The sequence below is a fragment of the Mytilus trossulus genome, chromosome 13 (assembly GCF_036588685.1).
Source record: "Mytilus trossulus isolate FHL-02 chromosome 13, PNRI_Mtr1.1.1.hap1, whole genome shotgun sequence".
NCBI lineage: Eukaryota > Metazoa > Mollusca > Bivalvia > Mytilida > Mytilidae > Mytilus > Mytilus trossulus.
Genome location: NC_086385.1, coordinates 34,794,503 through 34,809,346, shown reverse-complemented (window position 1 = coordinate 34,809,346; position 14,844 = coordinate 34,794,503). Strand labels below are relative to the sequence as shown.

The 14,844-nt window shown below is 33.3% G+C and overlaps 1 protein-coding gene across 1 annotated transcript; it reads right to left on the bottom strand.

Annotated features, from left to right (window-relative positions):
- Positions 1-9,798: 9,798 nt before the first annotated feature.
- Positions 9,799-14,143, bottom strand: LOC134694316 (beta-porphyranase A-like). Its single transcript, XM_063555320.1, has 3 exons — positions 13,907-14,143; positions 12,017-12,158; positions 9,799-11,330 (listed from the first exon to the last, which is right to left on the bottom strand). The coding sequence occupies exons 1-3, from the start codon at positions 14,141-14,143 to the stop codon at positions 9,826-9,828; spliced, it is 1,884 nt and encodes a 627-aa protein (XP_063411390.1). The 3' UTR covers positions 9,799-9,825.
- Positions 14,144-14,844: the final 701 nt, after the last annotated feature.

The window sequence follows — 14,844 nt, the reverse complement described above, 5'->3', positions numbered from 1 at the left end:
AATAGAAACATGTCCAATATCACTACACAGAGATTTTTTGTTTACACGTGACTTTTGAGTTCCTCATTTCGAGGCGCATTAGGGACCTTGACCCAGGTCCCTATCCTTAAACCCTACATATTCTTGAATGGTGCAATACACAAATAAAATGAAATATAGGGAGAGTCCACGGGGGTCAACCCCACCCCCTCCTGTTTGAGAACTTGTTAATGATCGAGTTGCCCACCCCTAGACCATACATGCTCTTGCATGGAACAATAAAACAAATCAAATTAAATATTGGGGGAATCCCAGGGGGGTCACTACCCTCCTATTTGAGAACTTTTATACGGTTGAGATCATCACCCGTACACCATACATATTTTTGCATGGGACAATAAAACAAATGAAATAAAATATAGGGGAAGTCCATGGGGTCACCCAACCCCTCTTTTTTGACAATTTGCAAACGGTCAAGATATCCACCTAGAAACCATATCTATTTTGGTATGGGACATTAAAAAATCACTAATGAAATAAAGGAAGAGTCCCCTGGAGATCAACTCTCATCACTAAACCATATATACATGTATATATATATTCATGTTTGTCAACTTAAGAATGTTTGAATGACATACAGGGTCAATCTCCTAGGCGTGACATATGCATATCACTTTATTTGACCAAACCAATTTGTACTGGACTCGGTCCAATGTCAGGCGACTATGGGAATGACGAATAATTTGTTTGGGAGACTTAGTAACAGTATCCTGTTACAATTATTTCTTGTTAATGATAGAATTTAATTGATGCAAGAAATAAGTCTAGGTTGAATTTACTTTAATTATGGTTTGAGCTTATTCTGGGCCTATACAAATTTTCATTGATGGCTCATTTTAAAGGAAACATATTCAAAATAAGTAAGAAATTACTTTTATAAATGTAGGATTGGATATCGGAAAGTTCAAACATTATCATGATTATGGTACATGTACAAACATTTTTTTTTAACTCGAAATAGCTGAGATAAATAATTAAACCAATTATTCCACTATATTCATCAAATCTTCTGCCACGTTTGCTTTTCTTTTTAAATAACTGCCTATAGCGTTCTTTGTGCTTTGATTTTCATTCAAAGCAGTACATTAATCGCATGTTCATAAGTTCTTTTCTCAAGCTCATGTATTAAGTTTTTAATAAATAGGTATACATGCGACTGGACTAAACAGTCTCATGTAAAATGTTTGAAGATCTTGCTCTAGCTGAATTTTGCCGATTATAAAGACTTAAGAATAATTTTATATTTAGCATCGCAATAAAAGCGCGAGGTTTGGCTAGCCGCAAAACTAGATTCAACCCAACATTTTTCTTAAAATGTCCTATACCAAGTCAGGAAAATGGCAGTTGTTATCTTATAGGTTGTTTCTGGCAGTGTGTTGCATTGTCGTTTTTGGTTTTTGGTTTAATTTTTTCTGTCGTTTCGTTGTTTTCCTGTTATTGTTGATAAATAAATTATATATCAATATACTAAATAAATAAATGATTGGGAATACGTTAAAGTAATAAAAAGTCAAGAGAATTTCAGAACGCAATTTGGTTCCGAACAATATCTATCACGCTTTGTGCATGTAGACTCCACGCGGCCTTCACGTGATTTTACTATTTTTAGAATAATTGCATAGTAACCAAATGCACTTGATTCAATCTTTACTAATTATGCAACATTTTTGACCTGGTCGTGATTAATGTGCTATAATAAGAACCCATGCAGCTTTCACCTGATTCTCTATTTATAGAAAAATGTCAGAGTAACCTGTCCATATGAACTTGATTGATTCTTATCATGTTATTTATATGGAGCGCCTAAATAAATATCTCATTAACAGAATTTGTAGTGTCAAAAGTTATATTAATTTATTTATGGCATCTTAAACTGTAAATGCATACTATACGCTTTTATACCCCAATATAAAAATTAGAGGCTAATAGGGTGGTAAAGTATAAAGAAATTTAAACATAATAATTAAACAAAAATAAAGAATACAGACCAATGACATGATAATGGGAAGAATACAGAAATTCGCGACTTCCATCGAAACACTCTTTAAGCAACAGTTGCTATTAGCTCATTGGTGAAGGTAGAAAATGCTTCATTTTACATATTTTTTAAAGCAACTTCTAAATATAATGCATTTGGTTTCGCTCATTGTTGAAGGCCGTAAATGCTTCACTTTTCATATTTTTTAAACAAATTCTAACTAAATATAATGCATTTGATTTTTCTCATTGTTGAAGGCCGTAAATGCTTCTCTTTTCAAATTTTGCTGTGTCCATATCAACGGCAGCCATTTTGACCTTTTTCAAAAGAGATGTCAAAAACATTTCACTTAAGTCTAATATTCTGTCAGAACATGCTACTTTTACGTTGTTCCCCTAAAGGTTTCAAACTCCAAGCAGTCTTCACTTGATTTTCAGAATTTTGAGATTGAAAAATCCCGATGTATCCGAGTATTTAAGAACAATCCCGAAACAACCGAATGAACTTTCGTCAGGCTTTATTATATATCAATATACTAAATAAATAAATGATTGGGAATACGTTAAAGTAATAAAAAGTCAAGAGAATTTCAGAACGCAATTTGGTTCCGAACAATATCTATCACGCTTTGTGCATGCAGACTCCACGCGGCCTTCACGTGATTTTACTATTTTTAGAATAATTGCATAGTAACCAAATGCACTTGATTCAATCTTTACTAATTATGCAACATTTTCGAATAATTCTCTAGAAAATATTTCAATAGGTTCTAAAATTTATATTGTAAATATACACACTGCAATTATTAATAGATAAATAAAAAAATAACTTGTACCCTTTAATACATCCAATCACAGCGTTCTTAAGTTGACTTCATACGCCCTGTCTTGGGTACACAAAAGGCCAACCTAATGCTAGGAAAATGTAATACTTCCGTTTTCCCTATACATCAAACATCATGAAATTGAATATTTTGTCCAGAACTATACGAATGAAAATTATAATAGATCCAAATTTTATTCAGATTGTACTATAAAGAAACCGAAGGTTTTTTTTCGATTTATTTACATAAACTTATTAAATCAGCTGCAACATTACTATTATATGTAGACGTTCATTGCATAATACAATGGAAATAACATTGTATATTGATATAAACGATCAAACTTGTAAATAAATAAATAAATAAATAATCTTTATTTCAAGAGGATGATCCCATTAGTCAAAACTAATCTTCCTGAGAGTCCTCAAAATAATAATAACATAGTTATAAGTACAAACAATAATAATGAAAATGCATATTAATTTGCACAATTGATGAAAAATTTGTAACATTTTGTTTTAAAAGATACAAGTGTATCACTCATTTTGATTTCATTTGGTAAACTGTTCCATATTTGAGAACCTGAATATGTAAATGTTTTCTTTAAAAAATTTGTTTTTGGTTTTGGAAGATTTAATAGTTTTTCATCAGCTGAACGTAAGTTATAGTTTTGATTATTAGTAAAATGAAAATTTTCTTCTAAATAGTTAGGAACCATGCCATTAACTGATTTAAATACAAGTATTGCCTTTTGGTATTGAATTCGTTTTTCCACATTTAACCATTGTAAACTTTTAAACAATAAACTGGATGATGTCATTATGTCAGCTTCTACTATAACCCTAGCAGATTTCTTTAATAATTTATTAAGTTTATTTATTCCACTTTCACAACAACTTCCCCATATATTGCAACAATAATCAAATAATGGCAGAATATAAGCATTAAAATAGATAATACGTATATGCATAGGTAAATATTTTCTTATCTTTTGTAATAAGTTGATTCTATTTGATATAGTAATTGACATTTTATCTATTTGCTGATTCCAATTTAAGTTTTTGTCAATATATAAACCAAGTAGTTTTTCACAATCTACATTTTCTATTTGTTCATTTGAAATATTTATATCTAAACTGTTTCCAGTTAAACAAAGCCTTTGTTTTGAACCAATAATCATTGATTTACACTTTTTGGCATTTAATTTCATACAATTTTGCAAACACCAGTTTTCAATAACATGAATATCATTTTGAAGGTTAGAAGTTATCTGAATTACATCATTACCTCTACAATGTAATGTAGAATCATCTGCATATAAATCTATTAATGAATGTTCTATATTAAGTGGTAAATCATTGATATATAAAATAAATAACAGAGGGCCCAGGATAGAACCTTGTGGTACATTAGTTTTTATGCATTTAGTATTAGACATGACGTTGTTGTGTTTACCTCAGTTTTAGTTTGTAACCCGGATTTGTTTTCTCTCAATCGATTATGACTTTCGAACAGCGGTATACTACTGTTGCCTACATTTAGACTTTACGAAGGAATTAGATTAGATATAACATTACAAACCTTTAATATAACACTCAATTGACAGCTCAGTGATTCAAAGTTCCAAACTGTATTACTATTGTACCGGAATATGCAACTTCAGTTGTTCAAATTTGTTTACACAAATAAAATATACATTGACCATTAACCAGAAAATAAAGCCTACATGGAACTACATACAATAGGCTGGTGATAACAAGGGGGCATGGAGAAATCTTCAGATGATTCGATGGCAAAAATTTTGTCCAGACAAGCCAATAAAAAAGCCTTTCATAGAAAACTAGAGACTGAGCAAACCAAAATTCGTTTTTGAAGAACTTATAATATACTGTGGATTCATTAGTATTCGTTGGATACCAATTTTCGTGGAATTCGTGGGTATAGGTGAAGCACGAAATTAAATGTTCAACGAATGATAAATTTTCTAAAGACTTGTATAAGGATTTAGGCAAAACCACGAAATCAATTGTCCACGAACATGCAAGTTTTCCGTCATCCACGAAAATTGGTACCCACGAAAATAAATGAATCCACAGTATAGTTACTTCTGAAAGGTTAGTCGCCATGATGCTCATGCTAAGTACTGAGTCGGGGATCTCGCAATTGAAGAATATATGACTGGAGTGTGGCTTCGACATAATACAACCGTTATCTTTGACACTGATATTCGATAAAGGTCATCCATTTTAAAATTGCTTAAATTGAACAAACATATATCTCCTGTGGTTTACACTGCATGACGTGAACTATACCACTATCATTTATCCAATTTACGCCGATGTTTTAACTTTTGTATCTATAATATTTCCCGATGCTCGACATGTATGATGACACTGTCGGTAATTCCTTCTATATTTTCTTTGTAACGTCCTATACTCTTCATCTTGCGTGTCATCATTGTAAGAAAATCTTAAACAATTCTTGACAAGGACTGCCATCACAGTTTATTGATATTTTGTAAATTGTGATATCGGCATATCGTTTTTTTTAATATAAAATTATGTCAGACACGAAAAAAAAAATGAAAATAAAAGCATTCTAATTTCAATACAGTTTTATGTTCAAACGATCATGCTGTCTATTCGAAAATTGATAAAAAAAACAAAAGTGACAATCAGTATTAATTCGTCGCAACTCGGCCAATTCCGTTCCTTCATATAAGAAGATAGAAGTCAAAAATAGTAACTGAATCACTTGATGATTGCCGATTGATTCAAAATGAAGAAGTAAAAAAAAAACGGGTTTCGATCATGATCAAGGGGGAAAAGACTAAAACACGAACATTCTGTTATATTTTAGTGGACATAACGAAATTCTTAAATCATCATGGGAACTTATCTATTCTCTTTTTTTAAAAACTTTAACTATTTGAAATTTTAGCACGATAGTACGACTAGCATCTCTGTATGGTAAAGGTAGCAAAATATAGAAACAGGACAAACACTTCAAAATAAAACATTCAACGATGTGACACAACATCTAAGACTTTAGAAAAAGCCAGAATTGTCCTACTTTAAAAGAGGTTTACTCAAATATTCCAGAAATGAAAGTAGGTCCTGATCAAGTACTTGTACCTCATGTTGCTCACTTTCAAGCACATTTAGTATTATACGTTGAATTCGGTGTAAGGTAATAAAACCGAAGGATGACATAAATGTTGTTACGACAAAAAAAAAACATACTACAATACATTCTTTACACATGACAGAGGCAAAATCCCTTTGATCTTACTGTGGTATAATCTGGATAATGCACGGGTCAGGTGTGCATTAACTACTTTAATTATTGCACAGGTCACGTCCTTGACAGATGTTTATTGTACAGTACTTTACGTTTATTGATTCCATTGCTACTACAGATATTTGTTTTTCGCCATTTTGTAAGAAATATCAAGTGGATACATGTATCTATACGGACATACAAATTAGTCACTTGATAAAACATCAGAATAGAAAACATACAAAACAAATGTAGTAGCATTACAATCAACCAAATACAAATCTAAATAAGATAAAGAACATAGTTTGATTTAATACTAAAATTATTTTTCGATCAATAAAAAAAAATTGTCATTAACAAAAAAATGAAAATAAATTATCATCGACATCTTCCTAATTGTAGCCTTGATATGTAAGTTATCAGTGTCACAACCTGACACAGTGAAAACTAAAAAAAATACCCGCTTTTCAGACATTTCTATGTACGGCTTAAAAACAACTCAAATAAACAATTCAGTGTTAAAAATTGAAAAAAAAATCTGTGAGGTTCACATCTTCGTTACAAAATTGAACACGCAGTTTTGAAAAGATCTGTTACTTGGCAGTCCTCGATATTTTCCTTCTGGTTTTGAAACATTAAATGCATTTTCTGTATTTTCAATATCAACTTGTTCAGGAAGGATTGCACGATTATCGGTTAATGGTTTGGGATCCTCAAGTTTTATCTGCTTATTAGATTGATTCAAAATGTTAGAGACATCTTTTTGCATAGAATCCGCAGGTCTTTTGTAGGTACGAACAGACTTTTCACTCCTGTGACCTGTTCTATTCATTATCATCTGCTCACTGACTCCTGCTTGGTACAATCTAGTTGCAAGTGTTCTTATCCCAGAGTGGTTACTAAAATTCCCCTTTAATTCTCCCTTTTGGCATATTGTCTTCATGAGTGACCCTAATCTATTAGCGCCCAGTATGTGGTCAAACTTAACAGAACCATCTGATAAAACAGGTCTTCGATAAAAAGGACTGCTAACAGATTTATCAATTTCGTATATTGCATTAATATACAATTTTAATACGATTGAAGGGTCTGACAATCCTTCTCTAAATATTGTCTTACAGATTTTGGTGCAATATAGCGATGGCGTAGCCCTCCATTGTACGTTTTATTATCCTTACCCCGGAATTCAATACAGTTTCCGTTATCATCTTCTCCTAACTGTGAAATTTGCAGATTACGGTGCTCGTCACGACCACGTAGACCAAAATATTTACAGTTGTAGAAAAAAACAGTATGCAATTAACTTTCCGATAAATGATTACCAAACACAGACTTGTCCCACAAAATTTCTTCCTGTTCAACTGAAATTGGATCTGCTTGTTTAACATTTATACCATACCCAGCTGATGTTATTTTTTTCATCTGTGCGTCAAGTACTTGCCTAAACCTCAGAAATCGGTCATCAGACTCGTTCAAAAAGTTAAGATTAGAAACACCTTGTGAACGCATTCCTCTTAGAAGTCCAGTTACAAGAAGATAAAGTGTTTTCGCTGGATATTTCTCTCCATTCTTTTTTCGAACTTTTACAAAAAATTTCCTAACATGCTGTTAATATCTTGAACAGACAAATCCTTCAAGTTTGGTATAATTAAACCACTACCAATTTTAGAATTCTTCCAGTCTTCATAGACATTAACTGCCCATTTTGTGGCTTTCTTTGTGATTTTGTTCTAAGCATCTTCAATAAGTGTATCAATTTCATTGTCTGTCATTTCTGCAAACCTTGATTCGACTCCTTGTTCCTGATCTTTAGGTTCTTCATCCTAAAATAAGATAATATCACATAATTTAACACATGGCAGAGGCAAAATCCGGCAGTGGCAAATATTTCATGAATGTTCCGGATGAGAACAATTAAATAATAAAACTAGTCGGAAGTTTCCGCAAATGATTATATCAAGGGTCTTAGTAGCGGATCCAGAACTTTTTATTAAAGGGGGAGGACTGACTGACCTAAAAGGAGTGGGGGCGCGTCATGCTTCAGTGATTCCCTATGTAATTAACACTTTTTTTCCACAAAAGAGGGACCCGGGACTCCATCCCTTGGATCTGTCTATGGGTCCACACCTCAAATCATGAAATAATGGGAACTGTTATTAAAGGGGGAGGGCTGACTGACCTAAAAGGGGGGTACGCGACATGCTTCAGTGATTTCCTGTATAATTAACCATTTTTTCCACAAAAGAGGGACCCGGGACTCTATCCCTTGGATCCGTCTATGGGTCCACACCTCAAATCATGCAATAATGGGTCTGCGCGTGGCAGATAATTCTAAAAAAAAAAAGACGTACCTTGACATTTTGGATCTTTCCGTTTTCCGAAGAAACTTGCAACCATAGATCTAAGTCTAGTCCTAGGTCAAATGAAACAGCTGAGGTGTTGATTTTAAATCTCCAGATGCATTCTCATCCATCACATTACTAGGAAACTCTCCAAAAAAATCCTCTATATTTACATTTCTCAGTTCTTTTTCATCCACCAATGTTTCTAATACTTGTGATAAGATCATAAATTATCATCCTCCGATAATTCATGATGAAATCCATCCATTTCAACGTCTTGTTGGGAGCATGTGATTTATGCGGGAAAATTGTTGACGTCGATGACGTCATGTGTTAAAACAGTTATTGGCCAATCAAATCGGTATATGTTTTAATTTGCACAGCACGAGATGACCCAATAACAACCCGAACTCCTTCGTCGTTCGGGTTAAACAGGGTCACTCGAACTGTGCAAATTAAATCCCATATACCGACTTGCTTGGTCAATAACTATAACTTAGACACAAACATTCCTTAACGGTCAATCAAATCATGGTTGCGTCAAGAAAGCTTGTTAGGATATGATTTGAGCTTTACAATGAAGAAAAAGTGGTTCAATAACTTCATTTAAGCATGTGCACTCGTAATATGCTGTACCGAATTCCTTTGAATCAAAGGGAAAATACACTACACCGTAATGCTTAAAACTGCAGGCAAATTGATGGATAGTGGTCACATTAACACATATTCCACATTTTGTTTTATATCTTATGATAATTTTCGTCCACTATAAAATGTATAAAGAAAAATGAAATTATTTAATTTATTTTATGTCCAATAGTGGTAAATGTATATGTTTAAGATTTCCCCGATATAACGACTCGATTATTTATCATAGTCAGCTGTTTGTGAGTTTAAAGCTATTGTTTCCTTGATGTAAGCTTGTCAAATAGAAAAGATATTAAGTATTGGAATAGTATCAGAATTTTTATTTTTTACGAGTCATACGGACTCATTCGTTTTGTTGCAAGTATTGTTGGACTGTTGTCTCACTGACATGTACTCGTGTGACACATCACATAACTTTCTAAAGCATAGAGAGAAACTGTTTCGTGATCATTTCCTATTCAATTGTAGACTTTGTGGTCAAAATGTGTTGAAATTTCCACTTTTGAAAGAGATTTGTGCCATTTGTGCTTGCTGATAAATTCACTCTTCGTATTATGTGACATTTGACAATTTATATTTTAAGTATTTTGTGCTTCGTTAGCCAATAATTTGAAACGTTTACTTATGACCCACGCCGTAGATTGATGCTATAAAAAATATTGTATATTAACAATATACATCAAATCCAATTCAAGCCATGCATTTAATAATGTTTTTTAGTTCCGTCCAATCACAAGAGCAACTGTTGAAACATAACCTCCTGATTGGTTGAATTCAACCTTAACTTCATTGGAATTTGAATGTAAAAAACTAGCAGGAATTTGATATTCAAAACTTTCCCATCTCGATCCTTCATGACCTCGACCTGGTTCAAATAGTTGGTAATGTGCTATCACGTGATGATTGTTTATTAGAACAGTTTTAGGGACCGGATTTCCTCCTTCATTACCGGGCAAACTTACTCCAATTCTAAGTCGTGCATACTGTACATTCGCTAGTGATTGAATATTTACATTTACTGATGCTGCGTAGGTACACGAAGCGCAGGAGAAAATGCAAATGGCGCAATCTTTCTTAATTCCAATTATCATTTTGTTTCCATAGTAAGTCGTTTCCTTAATAGTGTGAACATTGTGAAAATTATATTTCGCCTTAAATACAAAAATGCAACTACCGTCAGCGGGAACTGTAACATAGCCATTCGAAACATGCACAGATTTCCATTCATCCAGAACTGGTTCCTTGTGCGAATTGAGATAATGGCAATGAGAAATTCCAGTAGACGGCGAGAACCAGTGTTGATCGAAATTTAGCTTTACTCTTGCTTGAGATCTGTCATAATTTTGGAGTAAAACTACGATGTCGCCATTGTCCGGATTTCCCATCGCTAAGGGTGAAATCTTTCTCTCTTTATTGTCAAACGAACTATCGATTCTAAGAAATTTATGACTGTAGTATACATGATGCCAAAATTGGTAAGCTTTTGCCGCATTAGCTTTACTTCCATTGCCACGGAAAAGGCTATAGTGTAGAGATGCTTGGCCTAAGTATGTTTCATACGAAAGCAAGAATCCGACAGCTACGTCAACCACGTGACGATAATTCAAATAAGTGAACATGTGACTGATATGCTGATTGATATATGCCCAGTCAATGAAAGGACTTGCTTTATTTTCATCCATTCCTCTGATCCCGGCTAAACCGTACTCGCTGATGATAAGAGGCACGGAATGGCCTTTCTTTTGATAAGCGTAATTTTCAACTGTATCCATAAATGCTACTAGTCTTGCTTCATTCATGCCTTCCCATCGGTAACTGTTTCCCTCCACCACGACAAAGTTATAGGGGTGAAAGGAAAAGAAATCAAGATGATCTAATGACATATCAAGAAACTGCCGAGAAAATCCCCATACGCGGAAATCGTTCTTGTCACTTCCTGAAACCTCGGTGTTTTTAGTCGGTCCACCAACTTTAATTCCAGGAAAATGGCTTTTCAGTTTCTGCGCGACTATTCTATGAAAATCAATAACGGTGTTCCATGAGATATATTTCCAAGATGCATCTGGTTCATTAATTACTTCAAAGTACCTTGGTATTATACCATTTGTGCATTCTTTGATGGACTTCAAGAGCAGAACTATAAATTCAGCACCTGCATCTAAATTATTTGGAAACTTTCCGCCATGTTGAGAAGTGTCCATCCAGTGTGGCCAGTTGAGACCTACAACAGATTTGAAGAAAATAGGATTGATTGATTGATTGTTAGTGTTTAACGTCCGTTTTATCCCGCTTGTTGATATTATTACAGTGGCAGATCCAGAGTGAGTGGGGTTCGGGGTTGGTCCCTCTTTTTAACGATCAATGCTTATGAATAGATACTTATGGTTGAACACTCCTTTTAGATATGACTGCACGAGACCCTGCATTGCGGTCAGTTTCAATGGTGAAGGACAAAAGGAAAGAAGTCTATCATATTTTTTAACAACTTACGGGTGTTTATTCATTATGTTGATATCAACTGGTTAATGTTAGGGCGATAACAGAAAGCAGTCAGCTACTCATACATGTAGCATAAAGCTACATTGTTTTAAGAGATATCAACACGCATTCAATTGGTTCTTCCCAAAAAGTACATACAAAAGGTTCTTTATAAAATTCAAAATCGTTAAAAAAAACCTAAACAAATTGTAATTTTCCTTTATTATATCTATGACAAATTGAAAGATATTCGAGAGCTGACAGGTGAGTTCAATCAGAATATGAATGCTGAGAAACTTATGCTATAAAAGATTACAATTTAACAGATGTATAGAATTATTTTCGTATCTAGCGGACAGTTTTGCCGCCTGTTTTGTGATACATTGTTAAGGCTTGATAACCCTACATAGTAATACATCTAGTATTTACCTTTGATTTCCATGATCATGTCCGAGTTGTTTCCATATCCTTGAAGATTTTGCTTATACTTAGAACATATGTTATGAACGAAAGACGGATCTTTAAAATGGTTTGGATCTGGGTAACCATGGTGCTGAGGGTCTTGAGGTGTCTACAATAAATACAAGAAAATTAGAGAAATATTTGTCAAAAATTATATAGTTTTTCTAAAGAGATGTGAAAGAGGTTTCTGTAGATAAAAAGATTAAATACCATTGTTATTGTTACAAAAAAATCCAATATGCAACATGTGAATTTCTTTAAATAACTGCATTAGATTGTAATGTGTACATGATCCTGGAATTTTCTTAGGGAAAGTGTTAATGAATTGATTCTTTTTTCACCATATCAAACCCAAATTTATTGAACACGACAAATTCAATTTGAACAATTTTGATCGAGTTGTATATCATATAGTTTTAAACATTGATGAACTGTTTGCCACTGGACGTCAATAATTCAATCAAGAATAAATGCATGTTTACTTTCATTCCCTAATCAAACGTGCTCGAGATTTTTTTTATTTAAGCGTGCAAGCATCTTTATAAATCAGAATTGAGTCATTCTTTTTCTATTTATAGGACCGAAAAAACGTTGACCGAGGCACATTTACCCTTTGAGTGCCAAACCACTACATTGATATCAGACATGAAGATCAGCATAATTTTAATTAGATACCAGTACAAGAAGATGTGGTATGAGTGCAAATGAAATAACTCTCCATCCAAGTCACAATTTGTAAAAGTGTATATCATTTATATCTTTTATTTGCAATCCATAATAGCTTCATGTAGTCCGTAAATCTTAAGAATTGATTTGGTGAATAGATATATGGTCCCTGAAACTCTCCGATCATGTGGATTAAATATGCAGCAACATCCGGTTCAAAGAGTGACCTTGGGTATGATGCCTCGTGTAGGGAGAACATTGAAACCTTTTTAACGTTTCTATATATTCTTTTATTCCTGGACGAACGCATCATGCATAGCTAGTATCTACGAATTTTGATCTAATTTCATCTTATTTAAATACCATTAACTATTTACCACTGAACGCAATACAAATGTTAACAAAATCACCAATACAGCGATCGTTATTTAACGATTTTAGAAGGATGATGTTTAAAAAAATCGTAATGAAAATAGTTAGAAGATACCAAGGGGCAATCGCTATAACATGGCAAAAATGGAGAGACACGTGCATGAAAAGTGCTGGAATTGAATTGCTAAAATATTTGGTTCAGTGTTCATGCTAATGGTTATCCAGAAGAAGAAAAAAGAAAAGCAAAAACTCAAGCAAAGAAACAAAGAACTGTACGTTTTATTGTATGTTACAATCATAGTGCCAACCTGGTAGCAATTTATTTAAATTGAGTCTTTATTCTAAATTACATTTGCAACTTTTTTCAGTCAAAAAATGTTGGTGTTTTATTTTCTTTGAGTAAAATGAAAAGCCGATTCTATTTATCTATATCGCACATATTAAAATATTTCTAGCTGATAAATCTAATTCAATCTTGGAAAATAAAGAATCTATTTTCCTTACGAAAATTTTATCTTAAATAATCTGATTTTTTGTGTTTTGGTATTGGCACCATGTAGCTAACCCCTGTAATAATTACACGCCGATTATAAGAGATCTTTTTTTCTTGAAGGTAAGAAAAAAAAACCTGCAAAAAAGATCAAACAAACATGCAAAGTTTTTATGGTCAACTTAACGGTAATAGGTTTTCTTATGCTGTATGCACTTCATTTGTACTTTGGCGGACAGTTGTCTCATTAGCAATCATACCGCATCTCCTTATTTTTATTTAGAATGATGAAATTCATTACATTATGATAGATAAATAAATAGCCTTACGTTCTGAAATATATTCCCATTCAAATCACGGTTAAGCCACCTTCCACTTTCAGTAGCAATCGCCTTACACCTGTCAATATTTTGTTGAATATCAAGTCCATTATGGCCGTCCCAGCGGTCAGTCTCAAAGTGTGTTCGGCCACCTTGTGACAGATAACTTGGGTATATGGTCACCTGGTAATCAGCTCCGGACACAAGGGTCACAAGAAACCCCGTTATTCCCACAATTTGATGCATTGAAATATTGCATAATATTTACATGAATATATTTACATACTTTATAAATATTTAGTACATTTACACCGCATTGTGTCTTAAGGTCAAGCACGATTCATGATAAAATGTGGCACAAATTCTGACTTTTGAATTATATTTAAGTTCTAAATAGATATATATTACAGGCAATTCTTGAATCTCTTATATATAATAGAATAATCATGACCGACATATTTTCTGCTTTTCGAATTCACATGTCCGTCTAAACTGTTCACATCTAACAGGTAATCATGTATATTCACAAATTGTACCAAATTAAAAGTTGACCAATATTTATCATGGTTGTTCGTTTATAATCAAAACTTATAGCTGACTATGCGTTATTGGCTTTGCTCATTGTTGAAGGCCGTACGGTGACCTATAGTTGTTAATGTTTGTGTCATTTTGGTCTTTTGTGGATAGTTGTCTCATTGGCAATAATACCACATCTTCTTTTTTTTTTTATTGTCGTTGGTATGCGATATTAGTTTTACTTATCGTTGAAGGCCGTGCGATTGGCTTTAATTGTTTTCATCTGCTTCATTTGAACTTTGCTGATCGATATAGTTGTCTTATTGGAAATCAATATCTCCGTACGGCCTTCAACAATGAGCAAAACCCATACCGCAATTAAAGTCAATTATAGAGACCCCAACATTAATATTTGAAGCAACTCAATTTAG

Excerpts from the sequence above, each read along its gene's own strand:
- LOC134694316 (XM_063555320.1), bottom strand. The coding sequence starts at position 14,143 with ATGCATCAAATTGTGGGAATAACGGGGTTTCTTGTGACCCTTGTGTCC. Across the intron at positions 12,159-13,906 it reads ATGGGAATATATTTCAGAAC|ACACCTCAAGACCCTCAGCA; the intron begins GTAAGGCTATTT and ends TATTTATTGTAG. Across the intron at positions 11,331-12,016 it reads CATGATCATGGAAATCAAAG|GTCTCAACTGGCCACACTGG; the intron begins GTAAATACTAGA and ends AATCTGTTGTAG.